A 25,029-nucleotide genomic window follows, 5' to 3' on the forward strand; every position below is an offset into this window, starting at 1 on the left:
ACTAGGGCCAGCACCTCTAACACCGAGCAGTGAGGGCAGGCTGAGCCATTTCCTGTCACCCACCATACCTCCTTCAGTAGGAGGGTCAGCATGGGGCTTCCCATTCCTGGCCTCACCCTATCTTTAGGGAACCCTCCAAACTGGGAAGTGCAAAAAGCTGGGAAGGTCCCAAAGCTGCAGGCATCACTCAGGCCCTTATTATTATCTCTGGGCAGGACAGGCCAAAAACTTGTCTACAAAAGGGAACCCCAGGTGAGGCCTTCTCCCACCTAGGACTGAGATCCACCTGTGATTGCCCCTGACAGAAAGCAGTCTTGGGGAGAGAGGTTATTACCAGAAAGCCCAGGTAATAGCACCACCCCAAACCCATGACTTGCTCAGGGTCAGTGAGACATGCTGGCAGCAGGCCCCATCACCGCTCACCTTTCTGGGATAACAGACCAAGTCTCTCTTAGCCCTGGGGTAATCTGCCGGGGTCTGCATGGTGGGGCTCGAGCTGGTGGCAAGAGCCCCACTGCTCCCCCTGACTTCTGCTTTTCAGCCTTCCTGGCCCAGAGGGCAGAGTCCTGACCCCCCCTTCTCACTTCCCCTCTGTAGGGAGGAAGGACAAAAGATGGGCTAGGCTGAACCCCAAGATCATAACTCAGGAGATTTAGGGGAGGGAGATGGGAACCAGATAAGTCACAGGGGGATGAGGTCCAGTAGGCACCCAGCACCTGCAAACATCCCTAGCATCCTAGCTCAGAGTTAACACCCCTTCGCAAACCTTTCAGGGCCAAGGAAGCCAAAATGGCAGCTCTGGGAGATGGTAGTCCCAGCACTGGGGAATCTGCCCACCAGATGCCTGGAAAGGGAGAAGAGATAGAGGTTCTAGGAGGCTCTCCCAAAGGCTGAGCAGAGCCACTGATGCTCCAAAGCCCTTGCTTGTGGCCCTAACGCCTCCACAGGAAGTGACCCACACACAGACACATCAGGCCGACCATCGGAAACAGTTTCCACAGACATCCCCAATGTGGAAACACGCCCCCAGCGTACAGAACTTCCCCTTCCAGTCCTCATAGAGCCTCCAAGTCAGCCCAACCATGGCCCACCAGCAGTTGCAAGAAAGGACTCTAGGTTTTGGGTTGAGGGGAGTTCTTGGAAGCCCCAAAGCTCTTAGGTCCAGTGCCAGCTCCGCCCCTCCATGCTCAACCCATCTCACAGAAACAGAGGAAGAATATGCAGGCAGAGGTACAGGAAGGAACAACAGGAAGGAAACTCTTATAAGAGCCTTTGTGGAAGGGTATGTGGAGGGCCTGGAGGCCTCTGGTAGCAAGAGACTGGAAGGTCAGGCACCAGCCCACAATACTTCATCCCTGCCCTACCCCCATAGACACTTCCTCTTAATTTACTTCCTCCCACAGGACAGCTGAGAGAGAAACCCAGAGTCCCCCAAACTCATCACTGGCCTCCCACTCTGGGACTCCCTCCCCCAGCTACAGCTCAAGTCCATCTGGCCACCTTGAGCCCTAATGAATAACGACTTCCCCTCCTTTGGCATCTGTAGAACTCCCAGGCATTGCTCCCTCTCATGGGATAGATGTATCCAGATGCATCTCTCAGCATGCCTCTGGGCAAGAGAGACCACAGTTCACAGGCATCCTGGAGACGGGTATCAGGCAAGGCTGGCATAAAAGATGAGGCTGTGCCTCCAGTGGAGAGCACAAGGGCAAGGTTCTCTTCCAACCTTAACACATGTATGGTGAACTTTACTCCCAGGAAGGCAAACTCATATTTTTAGTGAGGAGGAAACTAGACTCTGAGAAATTGATTTGTCCAGGGCCATATGGCTAGAAAGAGAAATGACAGAGGAGTAAAATCAAAGACTGTTGGGGTCCAAAGTCCCTTTCCACCTTTCCTATAAGCATTCTGGATATCCTTCACAGTGGCCAGGCCTAGCTTTGTCCTCAAACAGGAACCAGACACTAGGAGGTGCCATGTAGTAAGAACCTTGGACTGGCCCTACTGAAAAGAAACAGATACTAATCAAATCCAAATGTCCAGGCTGGGGAGAGAGTTCAAAGAGCTGTGCGCGTGCTGTGTATCCTGGGGCCCTAGGAACAGTCCCTGGTATAGTATGGTTCTCTGAGAAGTGGCAGGAGCAAACCTCGAGCATCAAGACAGGTGCAACACCTGAGCACCATCAGGTGCAATTCACAATCTGCTCCCTAAATACGGATGTCCTGTGACAATCAAGGCAGTGCAGCTGCCTGATGGGAGGACTCCCTTGCTAGGGAGTGTCAGGAAAGATTTTCCAGCAAGGGGAAGAGCCTCAACTGGGCCCTCAGGATGAGTCTAAGTTGGCCTAGCTAAAATAAGGCAAAGACATGGGGTGTAGATAGACCAGTGCGAATAAGAGGCTTGAGGACGAGTTCCAAGCGGGGAAATTATACACAGTAACTGTGTGCTCCTGGGCCAAGCTCCATCCCTGTCTGAGCTTCAGCTTCCCCACTTCCTCCTGGTAAAACAGGTTCCAACCAGATGCCTCACCCTGGAATGGCAGTTTCTAGAGTTCAAAGGGGACACAGGAGCAGAGCTGCTCCTGGATGAGTTACTGGGTCTCCTAGGGCAGGCAGATGGGCTGAGCACAGCCCTAAGATTCTTGGAGCTGGAAGGGTTGGTTGGCCTGCCATGGCCAATCCAAGGGAAGCTCCCCCCCAACACCTGAGGTTGCCCAAGGCTCCCCAAAGTCCACAGTCACATCCTGCCTGAGTCCCAGCCAGGGGAGCATGATGGATCCGGGAGGGATCAGGGTTTCATAAACAGGAAGAGAGGAGGGGAGGGGGGACACGCTCAGCTCTCAAAATAGACCCGTAGGAGCTTCAAAGGGGTCAGCTGCAGAGATAGCCGGGGGAGGGGGCCTGGCTGCCCAGTTCTATGCCAGGCAGGGAGACGTGAGGGGCAGAGCCTGAGTCCTGCAGATACTAGGTACACCAGGGGTATTAAAGGACTTCAGGGAGCGGTTACCCTGAACTGATGTCTACACTAGGCTGTCCACCCACCTCCCTTCAGTTCTGAAGTGAATAAAGTAAACAAGCGTCAAATGCCAACACTGTGCTTCAATCCTTGTTGAAGTCTTTCATTCTAGGCATCACATGCCCTCGCCCAGCAGTGCTGCCAGTGGAATTTAGTCTCTGTGCACAGCAGAGAACCAGAGCCAAGGAGAATCAGGTCTCCTGGGCCCACAGTGATAAGGCCTTCAATAAAAAAAAAGGCAGGACAGAGCTCTGACACCTGCCTCCCCGGTCTCCCCTCCTTCCTTCCTGCCACCCCATTTCTCTCTGCAACCCTAACACTGCCTGCAGAAGCCCGGCCCACTGCATCCCCACAAGCCCCACATAACAGTGATGCTGGCTCTGGTCCTGGAGCTCAGAGATCAGAGTTCCAGCATTCTTGCTCCTGCCAGGGAGAAACATGGGAACCTGGATGGAAGTATTAGCCCACTGTGAAACAAAGGGTCCCTGTGCCCATGGTCCTGTCTTTCCCATTACAGTACCTACCACATAGCTCTCCAGTTCCCAGTGTCCCCCCAAGTCTGGAAGCTTTCTGGAGACAGAGTGTTGATATGCACTTCATTCTGAGGTTCCCTGGTGCCACAAGGGTACACCAAGAATCTGATGTGGCTAAGGTTAAATGGGCCCCCGCCAGCTCTTCTCCCTGCAGCAGGGATGCACCACTGAAAGAGTACTCCCTGAGCACAAAATGAATGCTCTCTAGTGTGGAGAGCCCTTATCTCCAAGGGCATGAGGCATACTTACTAGAGAGGGCAACAAAAAGGTGAATGAATAGGAGGTAGTACCAGGACTAGTCACATTGGGGTCCCAACACTTTTCTGGTTGGTCCCAACATTCACAGCACTCACTGGTTCTTGGGTAGGGAGGTGGATGGGTTTTGAGGGGGAGGAAGGCAGGATGCTCAGCAATCAGCTATGTGAATTCAGCTTCACTATTCTCATCCGTAAAGTGGGGACCGGACAGTCAGGGATATGGCCCAGAAGGGGGAGGGGGCCTGGCCCCTGTACCCTGGTAAGTCCCACATTGCCAAGACTGAGATGTGAAGTACACACAGTCAGACTGAGTATTGCTGGGAATGGCCCCAAAGTGCCCAGCCCACCGCTTGCTAAACCTGTCCTTCCTCTGTCCCCCAAATAAACAGGGAGAGTTTAGTTCTGCCATAAGAGCCAAAAAGTCCTTGTGCAGTGTGAGATACAGTGCAGGATAAGCTCTTTCTCTGCGCAGTGAGGCTTCCAGCCTCTGACCGGCCAGCCCTCTCTGGCTCTGGTCCTGGCTATCTCCCATCTTCTTCCCCACCCAGAAGACCTTCTGCTGCAGCGTCAAAGTCAGAGGCTGCAACCACCTGCCAGGGTAAGCTCCTGTCTCAGCCCCCCACCCCCCCCCCCCCCCCGCACCCAGAAAGTGAAGTGAGAGGCGGAACTTAGAACCTATTATCCTACACCCCAGAACCTCAGCCCCAAGATCTGAAGAACTGGCTCTTCCTTGAGGATGTATAGTCCATCATCTTGTTACTAGGCAATTGGAGATCCTCAACACATGGTCTCCCCTCCCCTCCACACCCACAAAGAAATTGCTATGAGGCAACCATACACATAAAAAAAAAAAAAAAAGTTAACTAGGCAACTCAGGGCAGTGGCTGGGAGGAAGATTCTCCAGACAGAAGACATGACACCCCTAAGGCGCCAACGTACCAGGAAAGAAAGGGCAAAAGCAGCGCGCGCACACACACACACACACACACACACACACACACACACACACACACACACACACACATATCCCCTTATCTCTCAAGACAGAGTAGAGGCAAAGGCAAGGCAAACAGCCAGGGTAGCTTGTAGCTTGGGTCTGTCTCAAAGGTCACACTGATGGCTACACCTGGGCCAGGTGGAACCAGACCTCAGGGAGGGCCCAACAGGAAGTGGAGTCAGGCAATTTGTGTCCATCTGCTTCAAATTCTGTGCCAGGCAGCAGCAACAGATTCCTGGCTCTCTCAAAGCACTCCAGAAAGGGAGGCCCCACCTTCCAGCAGTGAACACACCCCCCAGAGCTGAGGCAAGCCACAAAACAAGGGTGAGCAGGGCAAAACCAGCCTTGCTCTGCCCAGAAAGCTGCCAAGTTCCCTAAAGCCAACAACTCTGACCCCCAAGTTCTCACAACTCCCCAAAATGACAAAGTCAAGGCCCAGAGGAGACAAGGACTTTCTCAAGGACATTAACAGTCACTTTGTCAGCAATTACCACCAGCAAGGTGCAGAGGGGCTGGCTAAAGGAGCCCTGGGAAGCAGAGATGGGAGGACAGGGAGCAGTTGTTGGAATCTGAAAAATGACTTGATCCCATGAGCAGACCCTGCTGTGACCGGAAAAGTTTCCATGTGTTCTCAGAAGCACCTGCACACATGCCCCAGGCCCTCAGGCTCAAGTTTACTGGGAAGCAGCAGAGAGATCCTGGACTTCCTCACCCAACCAGTCTCTCCTCAGTGGCCAGCTGCCAAGGGGGCAAGAACAAGCAAGGGGACTAGAGGACTAGAGAGATATTTCAGTGGCCAGGCACTTGCTTTACATGTGGCCAACCTTGCTTCTATGCTTCTATCTCAGGCGATAAGAGTCCCCTGAGCCCTACCAGGAGTGATCCCGAAGCACAGAATCAGGAGTAAATCCTGAGTACTGCTACATGTGACCCAAAAACAAACAAAACAGTACAAGTGATGGGTGACAGAATTCCCATTCTAGGGCCACCATTTTCACAACTAAGAAATGGGAAGGCTGGGATGGGGAGGAGGTACACAATAAGGCATAAATATCAGCCAGATAAGACCCTGGTTCTGATCACCAGCACCACAAACAGACAAGAAACAGGAAGGTTGGAGCAAGTTACCTCTACCTCTAAGCACAGTGCTCCCAGGCCGATGAGGTAAGGAGGAAAGCAGGGTCGGGCAAAGGGACAGGAGGCCAGAACCCTGGTGCCCAGATGGGACAAATGCATGCCTCCCTAGTCCACGGCCATTCAAACAGCCCTAACTCAGGGAGTTGGTCCAGCTCCTCACCTTGTCTGGCTGAAGTCCAGCTTCTTCTCCTGAGGCCTGTCCATTCTGGAAAGGAGAAGAGGCATTAGGGAATACAGTCAGAACTTACTAGCATGGCACAGAGCAAAGACAAACGCCTGGGAACACCCACTCATGACTGCTGCCAACAGCAGGAGGGCAATGTTGACAAGGAAGTCCAAATATGTCCCCATGACCTGAGTGGGCACAGCCCTCCTGCAGCAGTGCCTCCCCAATCCATACCAGTACCTCCTGGCCCTCCTGCTCTTCTCTCTACAGGTAAGCACCTCCTCTCCAAAGAGTCAATTCAGGGGCCAGAGTGATAGCACAGTAGTAAGGCATTTGCCTTGCATGCAGCTGACCCAGGGCAGACCTGGGTTCGATCCCCAGTATCCTGTATGGTCCCCGAGCCTACCAGGAGTGATTTCTGAGTGCAGAGCCAGGAGTAACCCCTGAGCACTGCTGGGTGTGACCCAAAAACCAAACAAACAAACAAAAAAACAAAACAAAAAAAACAGTCAACTCAAATATCGCTTCATCCCAGCAGGAAGGGCCAGACAAACTGCATGGCCATGTGCCATCTGTTCAACTGCAGAAGGCCTCAATTTTCTCATTTGTAAAATGGAGAATCTGCACCCACCTGCCAGAGCTGCTGCAGGGAAGAAGACCTGATCCAGGGAAGTCTGCTTCACCTTCTCTGAGACCCTCCCTGACCCTTGCCAGAAAGAATCATTGCTCTCCTCTACTGAGGCACATAAGCATATGTCACTTTTACAGGATACTTCCTCATCAACGGGAGTCCCAGGAGGACACAGCTTAGGGTTGGAACTAGCAGATGTCATCCCCTGAGCCCCTGCTATATATCAAGTGCTGGAAATCAGTCATTCACACTTGTGAATTACAACGCTCCTACTCCTCTAGCACCATTGGCAGAGAAGGAAACTGAGGGTCAGAGGGGCTATGCTGATGGTGCCTAAAGTCATACAACTGCTATGTGGGATTCAAATTCTGGTATTTGACACCAGGAGATGCTCCCAAAAGGCCAGCTGAAGAGAAACCCACACACCAACTGCATGTACAGAGAGAGGCGGCATCAGACCCACCTCTGACCATCCTGCTTTCTCCAGCCCCAGGCTGCGGCCTCCAGTGGACACTAGAATATGTCCCCGCTAGGATACAGAGGGCTGCCCAGGGTTGGACTTTCCAGTGACAGGAACTGTCCAAATAGGACCTGAGAAAGCTTAAAGGTACTATCTCTACCCTTCCCGCACAGCAGTTTTGCAGCAGTTAGAAAGATCCAATCTTGGGCCGGAGAGATAGCATGGAGGTAAAGGCGTTTGCCTTTCATGCAGGAGGTTCGAATCCCGGCGTCCCATATGGTGTCCCCGTCCCGATCCCCACCCCCCATCCCCCTCCTGTGCCTGCCAGGAACAATTTCTGAGCCTGGAGCCAGGAATAACCCCTGAGCACTGCTGGGTGTGACCCAAAAACCACACACACACACACACACACACACACACACACACACACACACACACACACACACAAAGAAAGATCCAATCAACACACACACACACACACACACATACACACAAAGAAAGATCCAATCAATCTTGGGGCGAGAGAGAGAGCACAGCGGTAGAGCATTTGCCTTGCATGAGGCCAACCCAGGAGGGACCTGGTTCGATTCCTGGTATCCCATATGGTCCCCGGAGCCTGCCAGGAGTGATTTCTGAGTGCAGAGTCAGGAGTAACCCTTGAGAGCTGCCAGATGTGAGCCAAAAACCAACCAATCAATCAAGTTAAAAAAAAAAAAGAAGGGCCGGAGAGATAGCATGGAGGTAAGGCCTTTGCCTTTCATGCAGGAGGTCATCGGTTCGAATCCCAGGGTCCCATATGGTCCCCCGTGCTTGCCAGGAGCAATTTCTGAGCCTGGAGCCAGGAATAACCCCTGAGCACTGCCGGGTGTGACCCAAAAAACACACACACAAAAAAAAAAAAAAAAAAAAAGAAAGATCTAATCTAGGGCAGGGCTGGACTTTGGAGCCAGATTCTGAGTTCACAGGGCAGCTAAAGCTTTGCCTGCAGTAGCCTCCCTGGCTACTGCTTCTGCCTGCTTCTGCCTCCCTGGCCCTGGGGCAGCTCCCCTGGACACGTCCCGGGATATCCTGCCCTGTGAGTCCCTTTAATGTCCCTAATCCTGTACAGGGTCAGAGTTCTGTGGGCACATACACAGACATATTTGCTGTCATGTCTCAGTAGCCTGGAGAGACAGGCTAAGGGGATCAGGCCTGGACAGTAGGTTGGGGAGCCTAGGAGGGATTTATCTGTAGATTTTGAGGTTTACCTCTGGCAGCATTTTAGGCTTTCTTTTTTCGTTTCGGTTTTTGGACCACACCTGGTGATGCTCAAGGATTCCTCCTGGCTCTGCATTCAGAAATCACTCCTGGCAGGTTTAGGAGACCATATGGGATGCCAGAGATTGAACTCAGGTCAGCCCTGTCCAAGGCAAATGCCCTACCTCCTGTGCTATCGTTCTGGCCCCTAGACTTTTCTTTTGTTTGGGGGACCACACCCAGTAGAGTTCAGGGTTTACTCTTAGCACTGTACTCAAGGATCACCCCAGGCAGGCTTGAAGACCATATGGGGTGTAGGAGATTAAACCAAGGAAGGCTAGATGCAAGGCAAATGCCTTAACTGCTGTATTATTGTTCTGGCCCCCATTCTAAACTCTTGACATTATTCCCATAGACAATCACAGCAACTCAAACTCCAGCTTCCCTTTAGCCTAGAATCATCCTCCTCAAACTCAACTATGAGCAATGCACGTGAGTAACTGACTTTTTCCATCCCATCCATGTGTTCCTCAATGAGAACTTTCTAGGTCCCAGACTCACATACTCACTTGAGGCATAGCTTCCCACTGCAGAGCCAAGATCTAGATCCTCTGTACCTCACACAAGACTGTCACCTCCATCTGTCCAGATAATTAAGAATGGGGTTTCTCATGGAATGGGGGAAATTATTCACTCAATATCCACCTGAAAAGGGGTTAATATCTGATATAAAATGTACTGGTATGGGGCCGGCGCAGTGGTGCTAGAGGTAAGGTGTCTGCCTTGCCAGCGCTAGCCTAGGCTGACCGCGGTTCGATCCCCCCTCCCCCCCATATCCCATATGGTCCCCCAAGCCAGGAGTGACTTTTGAGCACATAGCCAGCAGTAACCCCTGAGTGTCACTGGGTGTGGCCCAAAAACCAAAAAATAAATAAATAAATAAATAAATAAATAAATAAATAAATAAATAAATAAATAAAGTACTGGTAGACCTGAACAAGAAAAAGCAAAATTCAATTCCATTAAGAAATGGAGAAAATGGGGCCAGAGAGATAGCATGGAGGAAAGGCGTTTGCCTTTCATGCTGAAGGATGGTGGTTTGAATCCCGGCATTCCATATGATCCCCTGTGCCTGCCAGGGGCGATTTCTGAGCATAGAGCGGAGTAACCCCTGGGCACTGCTGGGTGTGACCCAAAAATAAAAAAAAATTTTAAAAAATGGAGAAAAGAGGGGCCAGAGAGATAGCATGGAGGTAAGGCATTTGCCTTGCATACAGAAGAATGGTGGTTCGAATCCCGGCATCCCATATGGTCCCCCGAGCCTACCAGGAGTGATTTCTGAGCACAGAGCCAGGAGTAACCCCTGAGCATTGCTGGGTGTGGTAAAACAAAAACAAAAACAAAAATGGAGTAAAGAGATGAACAGAAATGTCCTCAAAGACTAAATATAGATGGCCAAAAGGCACATGAAAAGAATGTTCCACATCATTAATCATCAGGGAGATGCAAATCAAAACAACAATTCTCACACCGCAGAGAATGACACACATCAAGAAGAACAAGAACAACCAGTGCAGGCTCAGATGCAGGGAGAAAAGGTGTCTCATTCACTGCTGGTGGGAATGTCGACTGATCCAGACCTTTTGGAAAACAATATGGACATTCCTCAGAAAACTAGAAACTGAGCTTCTAATTGACCCAGCAATACTGTTCCTGGGAATATACATCCAAAAACACAGGGAACAAAAAGCCCTCCATGGGACCAGAGCAATAGCACAGCAAGTGTGCGGTTGCCTTGCACATGGCCAACCCAGGTTTGATACTAGGCATACCATATGTCCCCTAAGCACCCCCCCCTTTTTCTTTGAGAACAGAGGCAGGAATAATCCCTGAGAGTTGCCAGGTGTGGCCCCAACCCCTTTCCCCCCAAAAAAGACCTCTGTGCTTCTGTTTTTGTTGTTGTTGTTTTTGGATTTTGAGTCACACCCGGCAGCTCTCAGGGGTTCCTCCTGGCTCTACGCTCAGAAATTGCTCCTGGCAGGCTCGGGGGATCATATGGGAGGCTGGGATTCGAACCACCGTCCTTCAACATGCAAGGCAAACACCCTACCTCCATGTTATCACTCCGGCCCCTGCGCTTCTATGTTTATTGCTGCACTATTCACAATAACTAAAATCTGGAACTAGAATTCACAATAATTAGAATCTGGAAGTGCCTGAGAATAGATGACTACATAAAGAAAAAATGGTACATCAGGGGTCTCAAACTCAATTTACCTGGGGGCCGCAGGAGGCAAAGTCGGGGTGATCCTTGAGTGCAAAGTCAGTAGTAAGCCTTGAACACCGGGCGGTGTGACCCAAACAACTAAGACAAAACAAAACAAAACAAGATTCCTCTTGGGCAGGGCCACAAAATGTTGTACGGAGGGCCACAAACGGCCCATGGACCGCAAGTTTGAGACCCCTGATCTACACTATAAAATACTATACAACTGTTAGGAAAATTAAGTAATAAAATTTTCTTAAACATGGATGGATATGGAAGGGCATTATGCTGAGTAAAATGAACCAGAGGTAGAGGGACAGATATAGAATGATTATACTCATTTGTGGGACACTAAAATAAAAGAGGGAGAAGGGGCCAGAGTGATAGCACAGCAGTAGGACATTCCCCTTGCATGTGGCTGACCTGGGATGGATCTGGGTTCAATTCCAGGCATCCCATACATACCGTCCCCCAGCCAGCCAGGAACGACTTCTGAGTACAGAGTCAGTAGTAATTCCGCTGGGTGTAGCCCAAAAACAAAAACAACAACAACAATAAAGATAAAGGCCAGTGCTCGATTCGGCAGCACATATACTAAAATTGGAATGATACTGAGAAGATTAACATGGCCCCTGTGCAAGGATAACACGCAAATTCGTGAAGCGTTCCATATTTAAAAAAAAAAGATGGGGCTGGGCGGTGGCGCTGGAGGTAAGGTGCCTGCGCTAGCCTAGGACGGACCACGGTTCGATCCCCCGGCGTCCCATATGGTCCCCCAAGAAGCCAGGAGCAACTTCTGAGCGCATAGCCAGGAGTAACCCCTGAGCATCACAGGGTGTGGCCCAAAAACCAAAAAAAAAAAAAAAAAAAGATAAAGGTAAGAGTGATAGCACAGTGAGTAGGGCATTTGCCTTGCACACCGCTGAGCTGGGTTCGATCCCCAGCATCCTATAAGGTCCCCGAGCCTGCCAGGAGTGATTCCTGAGTGCAGAGCCAGGAGTAAACCCCTGAGCTCTGCAGGGTGTGACCCAAAAAAACAAAAACAAAAAAAATTAAAAAGAAAAGATATTGGGGGGCCGGGTAGGTGGCGCTGGAGGTAAGGTGTCTGCCTTGCAAGCGCTAGCCAAGGAAGGACCTCGGTTCGATCCCCCGGCGTCCCATATGGTCCACCCAAGCCAGGGGCGATTTCTGAGCACATAGCCAGGAGTAACCCCTGAGCGTCAAACGGGTGTGGCCCAAAAACCAAAAAAAAAAAAAAAAAAAAAAAAAAAAAAGATATTGGGGCCAGAGAGATAGCATGGAGGTAAGGCGTTTGCCTTTCATGCAGAAGGTCATTGGTTCGAATCCTGGTGTCCCATATGGTCCCCCGTGCCTGCCAGGAACAGTTTCTGAGCATGGAGCCAGGAGTAACCCCTGAGCACTGCCAGGTGTGACCCAAAAACCACACAAAAAAAAAAAAGAAGAAAAGAAAAGATATTACAGTATTAAAATCTAGAGATAAAGGCTAGGAGGACCAGTGCATGGTAGGAAGCTTGCCACAAATAGTGGGGAGTGCAGTTAGGCAAGAGAAGGGACTACCATGACTATGATAGTTGGAAATGATCACTCTGTACAAGAACTGGGTGCTGAAAGGAAATAAAAGTGATATGCATAATATCTCTTTAGTAACAATACTGCAAACCAGTGTCTAAAAGAAAAAAAAAAGGAAGAGAGGGGCCAAAGCAATAGCACAGTAGGTAGGGCATTTGCCTTGCACATAGCCAACATGGGTTCAATCACCAGCATCCCATATAGTCCCCCAAACTCACCAGGAGTGATTCCTGAGTGTAGAGCCAGGAATAATCCCTGAGTAACGCCAGGTATGGCCCAAAAGAACCCCCCCCCCAAAAAAAAGAAAGAGAGAGAGAAGGAAAATGTCTGCACAGAGGCAGGAGGGAGAGAGGGCAGAGGAGAGGGCAGGAGAGAAACTGAGGACATTATGGCAGAAAATGTGCACCTGGGTGACTTGGGGCTGGAGAGATAGCACAGCGGTAGGGCATTTGCCTTACATGTGGCCAGCTCGGGACAGACCCAGATTCGATTCCCATATGGTCCCTCAAGCCTGCCAGTAGCGATTTCTGAGCGGAGAGATAGCATGGAGGTAGGGTGTTTGCCTTGCATGCAGAAGAATAGTGGTTCAAATCCTTGCATCCCATATGGTCCCCTGAGCCTGTCAGGAGTAACCCCTGAGTACTGCCGGATGTGACCCAAAAACCAAAAAATGTGTGTGTGTGTGTGTGTGTGTGTGTGTGTACACATATATAGACACATATATATAAAATGGATGGCTGAAAATCAATCATAAACAACATGTAACTGTATCTCATGAGACTCAATTAAAGAATTACTTTTTAAAAATAAGTAAAAACTGGGGTCGGAGCAATAGCACAGCGGGTAAGGCATTTGTCTTGTATGTAGCTGACCCGGATTTGATTCCCAGCATCCCACATGGTCACCTAAGCTTGCCAGGAGTAATATCTGAACACAAAGTCAGAAATAGCCACTGAGTGCCTTCAGATATGGTCCAAAAAAATAAAATAAAATACGGGCTGGAGTAATAGTAAACATGAGTAGTGATTAACTTGGAAGCAGCCAACTTGGATTTGATCCCAGACACCATGTATGGTCCCCTGAGCCCTGCCAGGAGTAAACCTTGAGCATAGTGCCAGGAGTAAGTCTGAGCACCTCCAAATGTAGACCCAAACCAAATAATAATAAAATTAATCAAAATATGCACCAGCATATAATCAATCCATAAACAATAGCCATTATTACTAAGCCCTATGCTTTTTGTTTTATTTAGTTTTCCTTTTTTTTTTTTTTTTTTTTGGTTTTTGGGCCACACCCATTGGGCCACACCCGGAGGTGCTCAGGGGTTACTCCTGGCTGTCTGCTCAGAAATAGCTCCTGGCAGGCACGGGGGACCATATGGGACACCGGGATTCGAACTAACCACCTTAGGTCCTGGATCGGCTGCTTGCAAGGCAAACGCCGCTGTGCTATCTCTCCTTTTTTCTTTTGGTTCCACATGGGTGATACTCAGGGGTTACTCCTGGCTCTGCATTCAGAAAACACTCCTGGTGGGTTTGAGAGAACATATTGGATGCTGGGGATAGAACATGGGTCAGCTATATACAAGGCAAGCACCCTACCCTCTGTAATCTGACTCTGGCCTGAGGCCCTGTTCTTTTGATAGAGGGGTACTCAAGGTCTATTCCAGCTTTATACTCAGGAATGACCTCTGGCATTGCTCAGAAAACTATATATAATACTGGAGATCTAATGGGGCAAAGTCTTGCAATACTTTACCTTTGGCCTTAGGCCCTATTCTTTTTTAACATATAAATTTTTATTTAAGCACCATGATTACAAGCATATTTGTAGCTGGGTTTCAGTTATAAACAGAACATCCACCACCACCAGTGCAACATTCCCAGCATCAATGCCCCCCTCCTTCCTCACCCCTGCCTGTATTCACAACAGGCATTCTACCTCTTTCATTCTTGAACATTGCCATGTTAGTTGTTAATGCAGTTATTTCCCTAACAGAGTTCATCACTCTTTGTGGTGAGCTTCAAATTGTGAGCCAGTCCTTGTAGCCCTTCCAGCACTTAACTCTATTGTCTCTGGGATTAGGCCCTATTCTTTTTTTTTTTTCTTTGGGGGGGGGGGGGCACACCCAAAATATTATGCTCAAGGTTTACTCCTGGCTATGTGTTCAGAAATTGCTTCCAGGGACCGGCGAGGTGACGCTAGAGGCAAGGTGTCTGCCTTGCAAGCGCTAGCCAAGGAAGGACCACGGTTCAATCCCCCGGCGTCCCATATGATCCCCCCAAGCCAGGGGCAATTTCTGAGCGCTTAGCCCAGGAGTAACACCTGAGCATCAAATGGGTGTGGCCCAAAAAAACAAAACAAAAAACAAAACAAAAACAAGAAATTGCTTCTGGTTTGGGGAACCATATGGGACGCCAGAGATTGAACCAAGGTCCGTCCTGGTTCAGCCATGTGAAAGGCAAATGGCCTACTGCTGCGTTATTGCTCCAGAGGCCCTGTTTTTATTTTTAGTTTTTTGGTTTTTGGGTCACACCTGGCAGCGCTCAGGGGTGACTCCTGGCTCTACACTCAGAAATCGCTCCTGGCAGGCTTGGGGGACCATATGGGATGCCAGGGTTCGAACCACCATCCTTCTGCATGCAAGGCAAATAAATGCCTTACCTCCATGCTATCTCTCCGGCACCTGGAGGCCCTATTCTTGAGCTCCTCTGAAATCCCAGCAATCTTGAACATAGAAACTTGTCTCCTATCCCCAGGTATGTGCCCTGAGTCCTTCAACCCAGAAAGTCCTTCCTGCCTTGTCTTTCTGGCAGGACTTAATCCCAAATGTTCCCTCCTTTGTCCAAACATCCTCAAGTTTTTTCCTCCCTTCTGGCCCCCACAACATTAAGTCAACCACAGGCCATGACTTGACCATCATCATGTCTTTGGGACACAGCTCAGGGCCCTGCAGACAGTTTTTTAAAAGGAAGCTCAACACAACCAAGAGCAAGAGATTTGATCATTTCCAATTTCTGGATGAGGCCCTGAGAGTTAAGGGATACCTGAGGTCCCTCAGCTATCAGATGGTAGACATGGGTCATCAGGCCTAAGTCACAAGGCTGCAAGCCTAAATCCCTAACAAGGGGAGGTAAAGAATTAAGCACCAAGAGGGGTGAGTTTTCTGGGCAAGAAACTGGATAACTCAAGATCTGGAGCAATAGTACAGTGAGTAGGGCATTTACCTTCCATTCCTGGCATCCCTTGTGGTCCCCAGAAACCACCATGAGTGATCCCTTAGAGAAGAACAAGGAGAAAGCCTAAGCACTGCCAGATGTGCCCCCACAAAAAAAGAAGAGACAAATAATTCAGAGTGACCCTGCAAGATCCATCTAACTGCCTCCATCTAATTCCAGAGGCCTCCAGCTTGGGTTCCATTCTCCAAAATCCAACCCACTAAGGACTGATGTATGGAGTCTCTAAAGCAGGCTCTGGAATGCACAACCACTGAGGAAGCTTTCCTCCAAAAGTGACTGGAGCAATTATACAGCGGATAGGGCACTTGCCTTGACACAGATCTGGGTTCATCACATATGGTCCCAGAACCCTGCCAGGAGAAATTACTGAGCACAGAGCCAAGAGTAAGCCCTGAGGACTTCTGGATCTGACCCAAAATCCAAAAGAAAAATAACAGAATTAGAAGACAGGGAATGCCTGCCCCCCCTTTTTTGTTTTTGTTTATGTTTTGTTTGGGGGCCATACCTGCTGACTCTCAGAAATTACTCCTGGCAGGCTCAGGGGACCATTAGAGATGCCAGGAATCAAACCTAGGTTGGCTGTGTGCAAGGCAAATGTCCTACCCAATGTGCTATTGCTCTGGCCCATCTACCCCTTGCTTCTTAAACAATGAGTCTTGACCCATATGGGGTTCCAGTTACTGAAGGCAGTAGTTGCAAAAATATACTTTTAAGGGGCTGGAATAATAGCATAGGAGTAGGGCGTTTGCCTTGCACACAGATGACCCAGGATGGATCCAAATTCAATCCCCAGCATCCCATATGGTTCCCCAGCCTGCCAGGAGCGATTTCAGAGCACAGAGCCAGGAGTAACCCCTGAACGCTGCTGAGTGTGGCCAAAATAAATAAATTATATGTGTGTGTGAGTATGTGTGTATACTTTCAAATAAATATATGAGGAAAACTTTAAACAAAATAAAATATTTTAATTTTTTTTGTTTTTGGGCCACACCCAGTGGTGCTCAGGGGTTACTCTTGGCTCTGCACTCAGGAATCACTCCTGGCAGGCTTGAGGGACCAAATGGGATGCCAGGGATCAAACCCGGGCCTGTCTGGGGTCAGCAGTATGCAAGGAAAATGCCCTACTGCTATGCTATGACTCCGACCCCATATTTTAATTTTCTTTTTTTTCTGTTTTTGTTTTGTTTTGTTTTGTTTTGTTTTTTGTTTTTGGGCCACACCCGTTTGACGCTCAGGGGTTACTCCTGGCTATGAGCTCAGAAATCGCTCCTGGCTTGGGGAGACCATATGGGACACCGGGGGATCGAACCGTGGTCCGTCCAAGGCTAGCGCTTGTAAGGCAGACACCTTACCTCTAGCACCACCTTCCCGGCCCCATATTTTAATTTTCTAATAAAATAAATGTATGGGTTGGTTTGATCTCTGGCACTACATAGGGTCCGCCACACACTGCCAGAAGCAATGCCTATGAATAGAGCCAGGAGTAAGCCCTGAATGTAACCCCAAAATCCAAATAGCAAACAAAAATAAGATAACTGCATGACTTATTATGTTAATGTTTAATTTCTATACTTTTTTTTTTTGCTTGTTTTTGTTTTTGGGCCACATCCGGCAGTGCTCAGGGGTTACTCCTGGCTGTCTGCTCAGAAATAGCTCCTGGCAGGCACGGGGGACCATATGGGACACCGGGATTCGAACCAACCACCTTTGGTCCTGGATCGGCTGCTTTCAAGGCAAACGCTGCTGTGCTATCTCTCCGGGCCCTAATTTCTATACTTCTATTGGGGATTACACACCTGATGGTGCTGGAGGCTGCTCCTGGTAAGATGGTATCAGGTACCAGGTATTGAACCCAGGTTTCCTTTTTTTTTTTTTTTTTTTTTGGTTTTTGGGCCACACCCTGTGAGGCTCAGGGGTTACTCCTGGCTATGCGCTCAGAAGTTGCTCCTGGCTTCTTGGGGGACCATATGGGACACCGGGGGATCGAACCGAGGTCCGTCCTAGGTTAGCGCAGGCAAGGCAGGCACCTTACCTCCAGCGCCACCGCCCGGCCCCTAGGCTTCCTTTTTAAAAATCGTGTGCTCTAAGTTTTTCAGCAATGTCCCTGGATTTATATAGCTATTTCATTTCACTGGAAATTTTTTGGGGGAGTGGACTACACCCAGCAGTGCTCAGGGCATACTTCTAGTTCTGTGCTCAGAGATCACTCCTGGCAGTGTTAGAGAACCATATGTATTGCAGGGATCAAACCCAGGTCAACCGCATGCAAGGCAAGCACTTTATCCACTAGACTATCGCGCTGGCCTCTGTATTTCTATGTTTTATATACCTGGTATTGCATAAAAATTTCTCATGCAAAATGATTCATGCGCAGAAAGTCTATGAAGTCCTGCTCAAGCCTGCCTGGGGCACAATGCAGGCAGGATGTAGCTCTGGAGACGTGACGAAGTTCTCCTCTGTTAACTACTCTCTGGACGCTCATTCAGAACTGGGTCTGCCACATCCCCTCAGAGCCTCAGTTTCTTCATGGATACCTTGAGTCTTGTCCCAGCACCCTGTTCCTGGGAACTGCACTTGTCACACAGTAAATGCAAGTTTGCTATTAAGTAGTGAATAAATAACATTTGCTATGAAGTACATGAACAAAAGAGAACGCTGATACTCCTGAAGAACCAGGGACCTCTGTGTCCCCCCTCAGAGATTAGATTGGGTTCTACCAGGCAACTTGCCTTCCCACCCAAGAAGGGCCGCAGATGGACAAGACAGTACATGCCCCACAGGCAGGAAGCAGTCCCAGGAGCTGGGTTTGGAGTTCAGCATTGGCAGCACCATGCTGCTGGAGGCTGGGGACAGGTGCCAGTGACGGTTGGCACCACCAATCCTCAGCAAAGGCTGGACAGGGGCCTGCGGGCATAGGAGAGTGCCAACATCCGGAGCCTGTCTTGGAGTAGCTTCCACCTGGGCTAGTTTGACCCTAGCCTCTTCCTTCCTTAGTGGAAGAAGACTTTTTGGGGAGCAAGCTGGTCCCCATCCTGGGGCTACCTCACAAGTCAGCTCTCTCGAAGTAAGGCAGTCTTCCCTGAAAATGAGAATAATGATTCTTTCCTAGAAAAAACTGGATAATTTTATGCTGATTAGGTGCTACAGGTAAAGAGCAGGGTAACTGGCCCAGAATAAAGCACTGAACCTGGAAGACTCAGCTTGGCACAAGATTACGTACGCTCTAGCAATGCCGAAGAAGGGCCATACAAAATCTGCTCCTTCTCCCTCTTCCACAGTCCCAATAAATAGGTTTACTCCACCTGGCCCCACCCTGAGCCAGGAGGGGCCCAGTCTCTCAACAGTCCATTTTCAGGGATGTCACGGGGAGGGGAGGGGAGGGGAGGGCAGTCCAGATCCCATGTCTCTGGCAAATGTCCCCAGCAGCCCCTGGCCTGCCTCCTGCCCAACCAGGAGCCGGTGGCAACGCCTGTACCTGCAGGTCAGGCTGCTGTATCGCTTACATGTCACCTGGGCTAAGAACAGCAAGGCCCTGTTCTCCGGTGAGAGCAGCCCAACCGGCGCCCTGGCTGCCCCATGGCTCCAGTTCCCCAAACAATAACAGCCAGTCGCCTGGCACCCTCACGGAGTGGGGGTGGGGGGAGTATGGGTCCCAGTACCCAGACCCAAGCAGCTAGAACCTAATCTTGGTGGCTGGAGAAATAGAATCAGATAGGCTATGGGGCACACAGGGTTTCCAGAGGAAGCTCCTAGAAAAATCACCCTCAGCTTCCCATCGCATCCTAGGAAATAAACCAGCCTTCTCCTCTCAGAGCTCAGGTGCATGGCACTCCAAACCGAGCTCAGTTCCCATTTCCCTGAATCCTGGTTAAGCTGGTTCAGGCCCCACGGTGGCCCAAAGGGAAGCAGGAAGTAAGTGGTAGCCTGCCCTGGACTGAGAACTGAGCTCTTGGTCTGCTCACCCCACTATCCCAACCCAAGGTAAGACCTCGAGTCAAGTCAAGGAGAAGGTGGTAGGGGTAGGGAAGGTCTAGGGCTCCACCCCTGAGCACTCTCACCCTAGCCCAGTGTCCCCAATCTTGGGGGAGGGGAGGGCCAGTGCTGCAGGGGGCAGTGTTCCTCACCTCACAGGGTGAGTCAGCGAGAGAACCTCCAAGCTGAGCAGGGCCTGTAAAAACTCTATGGCAGGGATCCCAGAACAATTTACTCCAAATTGCGCCTTCAGGTTGGTTACCTAATCCTGTGTGCCCACCCTCCAACAGCCAGTGCTGGCAGGACCAAGCCTTTAAAGGGGCAGCATAAGCTGGCTGCGGAAGGGAGGGCAGAGAGGGGGAGGCGGCAGGTTTTCACACTGATCTCAACTGTGGCCCTAGCAGGCAGGAATCTGGTGGCGGCCCAGGTAAGAGAAGGTAAAGGAGGGGACCTAGGCAGGAGCTAGGGAACATGGCTGGGAAAAAATACCTTGGTCCCCAGGTCTCCATATCCTCCCTGAGTACTTCTCCATACCACATTCATGTCTACACACAGACACTGATGCCCCTATGCACGGTGGTATTACCTGCCTCCTTTCCTGCATGGAACCAAAGGGAAAGCTTTCAACCTACTTATTCAGGGACCTGACCTTGACTTTGAAGATCAAAAGAATACAGAAAGGGCTGGTCTACTGGGCACCTCTGGAGCCTCAGAGGAGAGCAGGACTGCTGTGGGAGCCGCTAGGCTGGCAGAGGCCAAACTCCCCGGGGCCCGGTCCCCCCTAAGGGAGGGCTGTACAGAAGAGAGGTAAGTGGCAGAGTTCTGTCCCCACCTTGCGTCCTCCCCAGTAATAATCTTTCCCAGGTCCTGGAGGCTTTTCCAGATAGCCTTTCCACATCTAGTTAGGGTCAGGCAGGAGACACAGATTTCCTCTGACCTTAGCCTCAGGCCAAAGAAAACCTAAGTGCCTCAACTCAGAGGGGCGGTGTCACCCCACATTCCACAACTGCCAATGGTTAAAGAGTCCTTGTGGGGTCCACGGCAAGTGGAGAGTTGCGAGTTGCTCAGGTTGGACACGGGGTGACACCCGAGGGAAGAAGGGGAGGTCCCGGGAACCCGGTCTCCTATGGAGTCCCAGGAACTGGCACCCCGGCCTTGCCCTCCTGCGCTAACGGAGGAAGCTCTGGGTGAGGGTGCCAGGTGTCTTCCAAGGTGAGGGGCCCAGACCTGAGCGCCCCGGGGACCCCCTCTCCGGGCTAAGAGAGGGGAGATTCCGGGCGCTGGGCGAAACTGTCCCTCGCGCGCGCACACACACCCCGGCAGAGGGGGGTGGAGCCGGAGAGGCGAGAGATGGGAGGACACTCGTGCCCAGGAGGGCGCCCGCCTGGCTCCCGCGGCCCCGCGCCCCGCCCGCCCGCCCCGCGCCCGCCGGGGACCCGGGTTCGGGACCCCCGGGGACCTCGCTCGCTCGCTCGCTCACCTCCGGGTCCAGCGGCACCAGCTCCATGAGCGGCCAGGGCTCCTTGAGCTGGGCGAGCGGCATCGCGCTGCCGCGGGGGCCGCGCCGCCTCCCAGGTCGTCCCGGGCTCCCGGGCTCCGCGTCCCCTGGCCCCGCACGGCACCCCAGACCCGCACGCTCGCGCAGGGCCGTCCGCCGCCGCCGCCGCCGCGGCACTAGCACTTGGGCTCCCTCCGTCACCCGGCGCCGCCGAAGCCATTGGCTACCTGCGCGCGGGGCGGGCCCGCCGGCGCTCCGCCCCAGCCCCCGCGGCGCGGCATTCCCGGCCCGGACCCCGGAGCCGCGGCGCGGGGAGCTCAGGCCCCGCCTGCACTGCGAAAGCCGGGCCCCGCCTCTGGCTCCGCGGCGAAATCCTCTCGGGCTCCCTGCTCCCAAGGGCTGATCTGGGCTGCAGATCTCCCAGGACCCCGTTCCTTTGCAAACGCTGCTTCTGGCTCCAGTAGGAAGGTAGCCCCCCGTTCCCCTTACCACCACCACCCCAGTCTCCATCCGCACCCCAACCCCCAAACAGACGCACACACACTGCCCAACGCCGGCCTGACCAAAGCCAAGGCTTGAAAGGAGCCTGGGCCTCGCTGTCCTCCGGCCCTGCCACTTCACTAGGACAGAGGGATCCAGAGAGATCTCCCCTCGGGGGGGGGGTTCAACACAGGGGTCCCCGGGAGATCTCAATGCCCCTACCTGTCTGGTCTGTCTTCTGTCACCACCAGCTGAGTCCACTCCCACTCCCCCCACTTCTTACTGGCCCCAGCCCCAGTGGTTTTCCTAAGACCGAGTTTTTGCTATCTATCTGTGTGCGCTTAAGGAATTTCATTTGTAGCAGAGAATTCAATTCGGGTTTGTGCTCCCTCTGAGCCAGGCTTCCCGGATAGACTAAGCTTGGGCTGCACTTAATAAGACAAGGAGGGATTCTGCCCACTTCCTCCCGAGATTCGATTCGGCCTCCATCTAAAGAGGCATAGGGGGACCCCCGGAAGATAGCATGAAGGTAGAGCTTTTGCCTTGCATGCAGAAGGACGGTGGTTCGAATCCCAGCACCCCATATGGTCCCCCGAGCCTGTCAAGAAAGATTTCTGAGCCTGAGCGTAGAGCCAGGAGGAACCCCTGAGCGCTGCCAGGTGTGACCCCAAAACCAAAATAAATAAATAAATAGGCATAGGGGACTCAGGTGTAGTGAGATTTACTCACACATTAGAGAAAGGAAAAGATAGGCTGTGAGTTTCATCGGTGGAAAAGAATGGCCAGGTATTTGCAAAGCTGTTCTAAGGCAAGGTCTCTGCTTCACCAAAATCCTATTTCCTTGAATTACAACGACCTTGTTTGCAAATCATAAAACAGCTTCAGTGGGACCAGAGCAATAGCACAGTGAGGAGGGCATTTGCCTTGCATGAACCTGACCCAGGTTCGATCCTCAGCTCCATAGGGTACCCCGAAACTGCCAAGAATGATTTCTGAGTGCAAAGCCAGGAGTGATCCCTGAGCACCAAAGGGTGTGGCCCGTAAGCCAACCAATCAAACGAACAAAAATAAAATAATAAAATATCCTCAGAAAGATGAGATGACTTACCAAAGATCACTAAGAAAAATAAATTTTGAAAACTCAAAGGCCAGAGAGATAACACAGCAGTAGGGCATTTGCCTTCCAGGCGGCCGCAGCCAACTCAGGACTGAAGATGGCTCAATTCCCGTGATTTCTGAGCGCAGATCCAGGGGTAACCCCTGAGCGCCACTGTTTGTGACGCAAAACCAAAAGAAAAGAAAAGAAAACTCAAAGGAGGTTCCAGAGAGGGTTCGGGTACCAACCCTGCGTTGGATCTTGGCGTAAAATTGAGTAGTATCCAGCACCTCTCAGGACAGTACCAAAAGAAATAATAAAAATGTAAGGCCAAGCGCTTGAGAGAGTACAACAGGTAAGGCACTTGCCTTGCATACTGCAGAGCCAGGTTTGAGTCTAGGCATCCCATATGTGTCCCCCAGGCTCACCAGCAGTGATTCCTGATTGCAGAACCAGGAGTAAACCCTGAGCACCACCAGGTGTAACCCAGAAAAAAAAACAAAATTTTAAAAAGTGGAGGCAGGGTGGCCGGAGAGATAGCATGGAGGTAAGGGATTTATTTGCCTTGCATGCAGAAGGACGGTGATTTGAAAACCGGCATTCCATATGGTCCCCTGAGCCTGCCAGGAGCGATTTCTGAGCGTAGAGCCTGGAGTAACCCCTGAGCACCGCTGGGTGTGACCCAACCAAAAAAAAAAAAAAGTGGAGGTCAGAGCAATAGCTCAGGGCACAGAACACATTTGGGTTCCATCCCAAGTAGTATATGAGAAGGTGCTGAGTGTGGCCTTAAAAACAAAACAAAAATTAAAAGACACAGTGGGGAGGTGCCAGAATGATAGCACAGCAGTAGGGCTTTGCCTTGCCTGCAGATGATCTGAGACAGCTGAAGGAACCCCTGAGCACCGCTGAATGTGGCCCAAAACTCAAAAAACAAAAACAAAATCACAGTGGGGGCTGCTGGAGAGTAGTACAATGGGTAAGGCACTGGCCCTGCATTCCACCAACTCTAGTTCAATCCCCAGCATCCCCAACCCTGCCAAGAGTGATTCCTGAGGATAGAGCCAGGAGTAAGCCCTGAACTGAACACTGTCTGGTATGGACCAAAATAAATAAATAAATAAATAAATAAATAAATAAATAAATAAATCAAACAGAAGTTTCCTAAAGTTAGGTGGTCCTCTTGTTCTGTAGAAATTGATTACAATTTGATTTTTTTTGGTTCTTTTTCTTTCCCCCTGGGGGTGCCAAGGATTGAACTCCAGTCAATGCATGCAAGGCAAGCAAGCATTTTATCCTCTGTTCTCTTTATTGAGCCCTCGGATTACATTTTGAACAGGAAAGACCTTGGGAAGCCAGCAAATATGCTTTTAAATAGAAGCAAAGCCACTTTCATAATATTGGGAAACTCATGTAAACTCTTTAAAATCTTTTCTTATCAGTAAAAGAGTAATTATAGGGTCTGGAGATAGCACAGTGGGCTGAACCATCTTTACCAGGAGCCCAGAGTTTGATCCCTGGCACTGAATAGTCTTCTGAGGACCAACAGGAGGACAACCCAGCACTGACCTCTTTCATATCACCAGTTGTGCCCACCCACAAAAGAAATTATAATCCAATAACTCAAGACATCCAAGGGCTAAATTCAATTTGATTCCATGTATGTGTATGGCTATATATTATATGCCAGGTTCTAATCCTGAGTATAAACTACAAATGCAATTTATAAACTAGATACTAAGTGGCCCTAGAGGTCACAAAGAACCCTTAGGTTGCCCAGGTAATCAATCCCTAGCACTTCAAGGCCTGAGCAGCATTGCATCCTGGGGGCTTAGCCACATTGAGAATTTGGGGGAGGTGAGCCAGGGGAGCCTCACCTCCTGAGCATTGCTTGAGAGGCATTCCCCTAAATGTAACTGAGTATGCTGCATTTGAGAAGGAGGGGTTGTGCTTCACCCAGCTGTGCTAGGCTTTCAATCCTGGGGACTCCTTGTGCTCAGGAGACCTTATGCGGTAGAGGTTAGGGGTCAGCTGCAGAGTAAGCACTCTTTCTCTGGCTTGTTATATTTTGATTTGCTAATTAATAATCCTGTGCAGGCTGAGAAAACATCACACACTGATGCCAAATATTTGGCTGCAAGCCAGACGGAAATCAGATTTAGGAAGAGACTTTGAGACCCAGAGAATGCTGAGAATGAAAGTAAAGAATCTGGGTGGAGGTGGAGGGGCAGGAGTAGAGTTGGTGAGGAGCGCTCAGGAGTGAGTCGGCTCTCAGCCTGCCCCCTTCAGCCTGCCCCCTCTCAGCCGGCCCCTGGCCTCTTCCTTCCGCTCTGACAGGAAAGGATTCCCTCTGAAGTGCATCATCTGAACAGAGGACTGAGTAGTGATTGTGCTGTCCTGTGAATGCCTCACTTCCTGTATCCTCTCTCCCTGGAACATTAGAATGACAGTGGGTCATG

General features: G+C 50.7%; 1 protein-coding gene and 1 non-coding gene across 3 annotated transcripts in view; one reads left to right on the top strand and one right to left on the bottom strand.

Moving 5' to 3' along the window:
* The window catches only part of RPS6KA1 (ribosomal protein S6 kinase A1), a 45,969-nt gene extending 24,816 nt beyond the window's left edge, over positions 1-21,153 (bottom strand). Inside the window, exons 1-2 of one of the 2 annotated variants that reach the window (XM_049774709.1) lie at positions 20,980-21,153; positions 6,100-6,144 (exon numbers count right to left, since the gene is read on the bottom strand). In XM_049774709.1, coding sequence (XP_049630666.1) covers positions 6,100-6,144; positions 20,980-21,042 — 108 coding nt within the window. In that variant the 5' untranslated portion in view covers positions 21,043-21,153. Of the gene's footprint in view, positions 1-423; positions 669-6,099; positions 6,145-20,979 lie in introns of those variants that run through there. The other variant, XM_049774712.1, reaches the window with a different exon arrangement.
* On the top strand, positions 11,269-11,375 carry LOC126013124 (U6 spliceosomal RNA). The gene has a single exon (XR_007497455.1). It is a non-coding gene; the product is annotated as a U6 spliceosomal RNA (small nuclear RNA).
* Positions 21,154-25,029: the final 3,876 nt, after the last annotated feature.

The sequence above is a fragment of the Suncus etruscus genome, chromosome 6 (assembly GCF_024139225.1).
Source record: "Suncus etruscus isolate mSunEtr1 chromosome 6, mSunEtr1.pri.cur, whole genome shotgun sequence".
NCBI lineage: Eukaryota > Metazoa > Chordata > Mammalia > Eulipotyphla > Soricidae > Suncus > Suncus etruscus.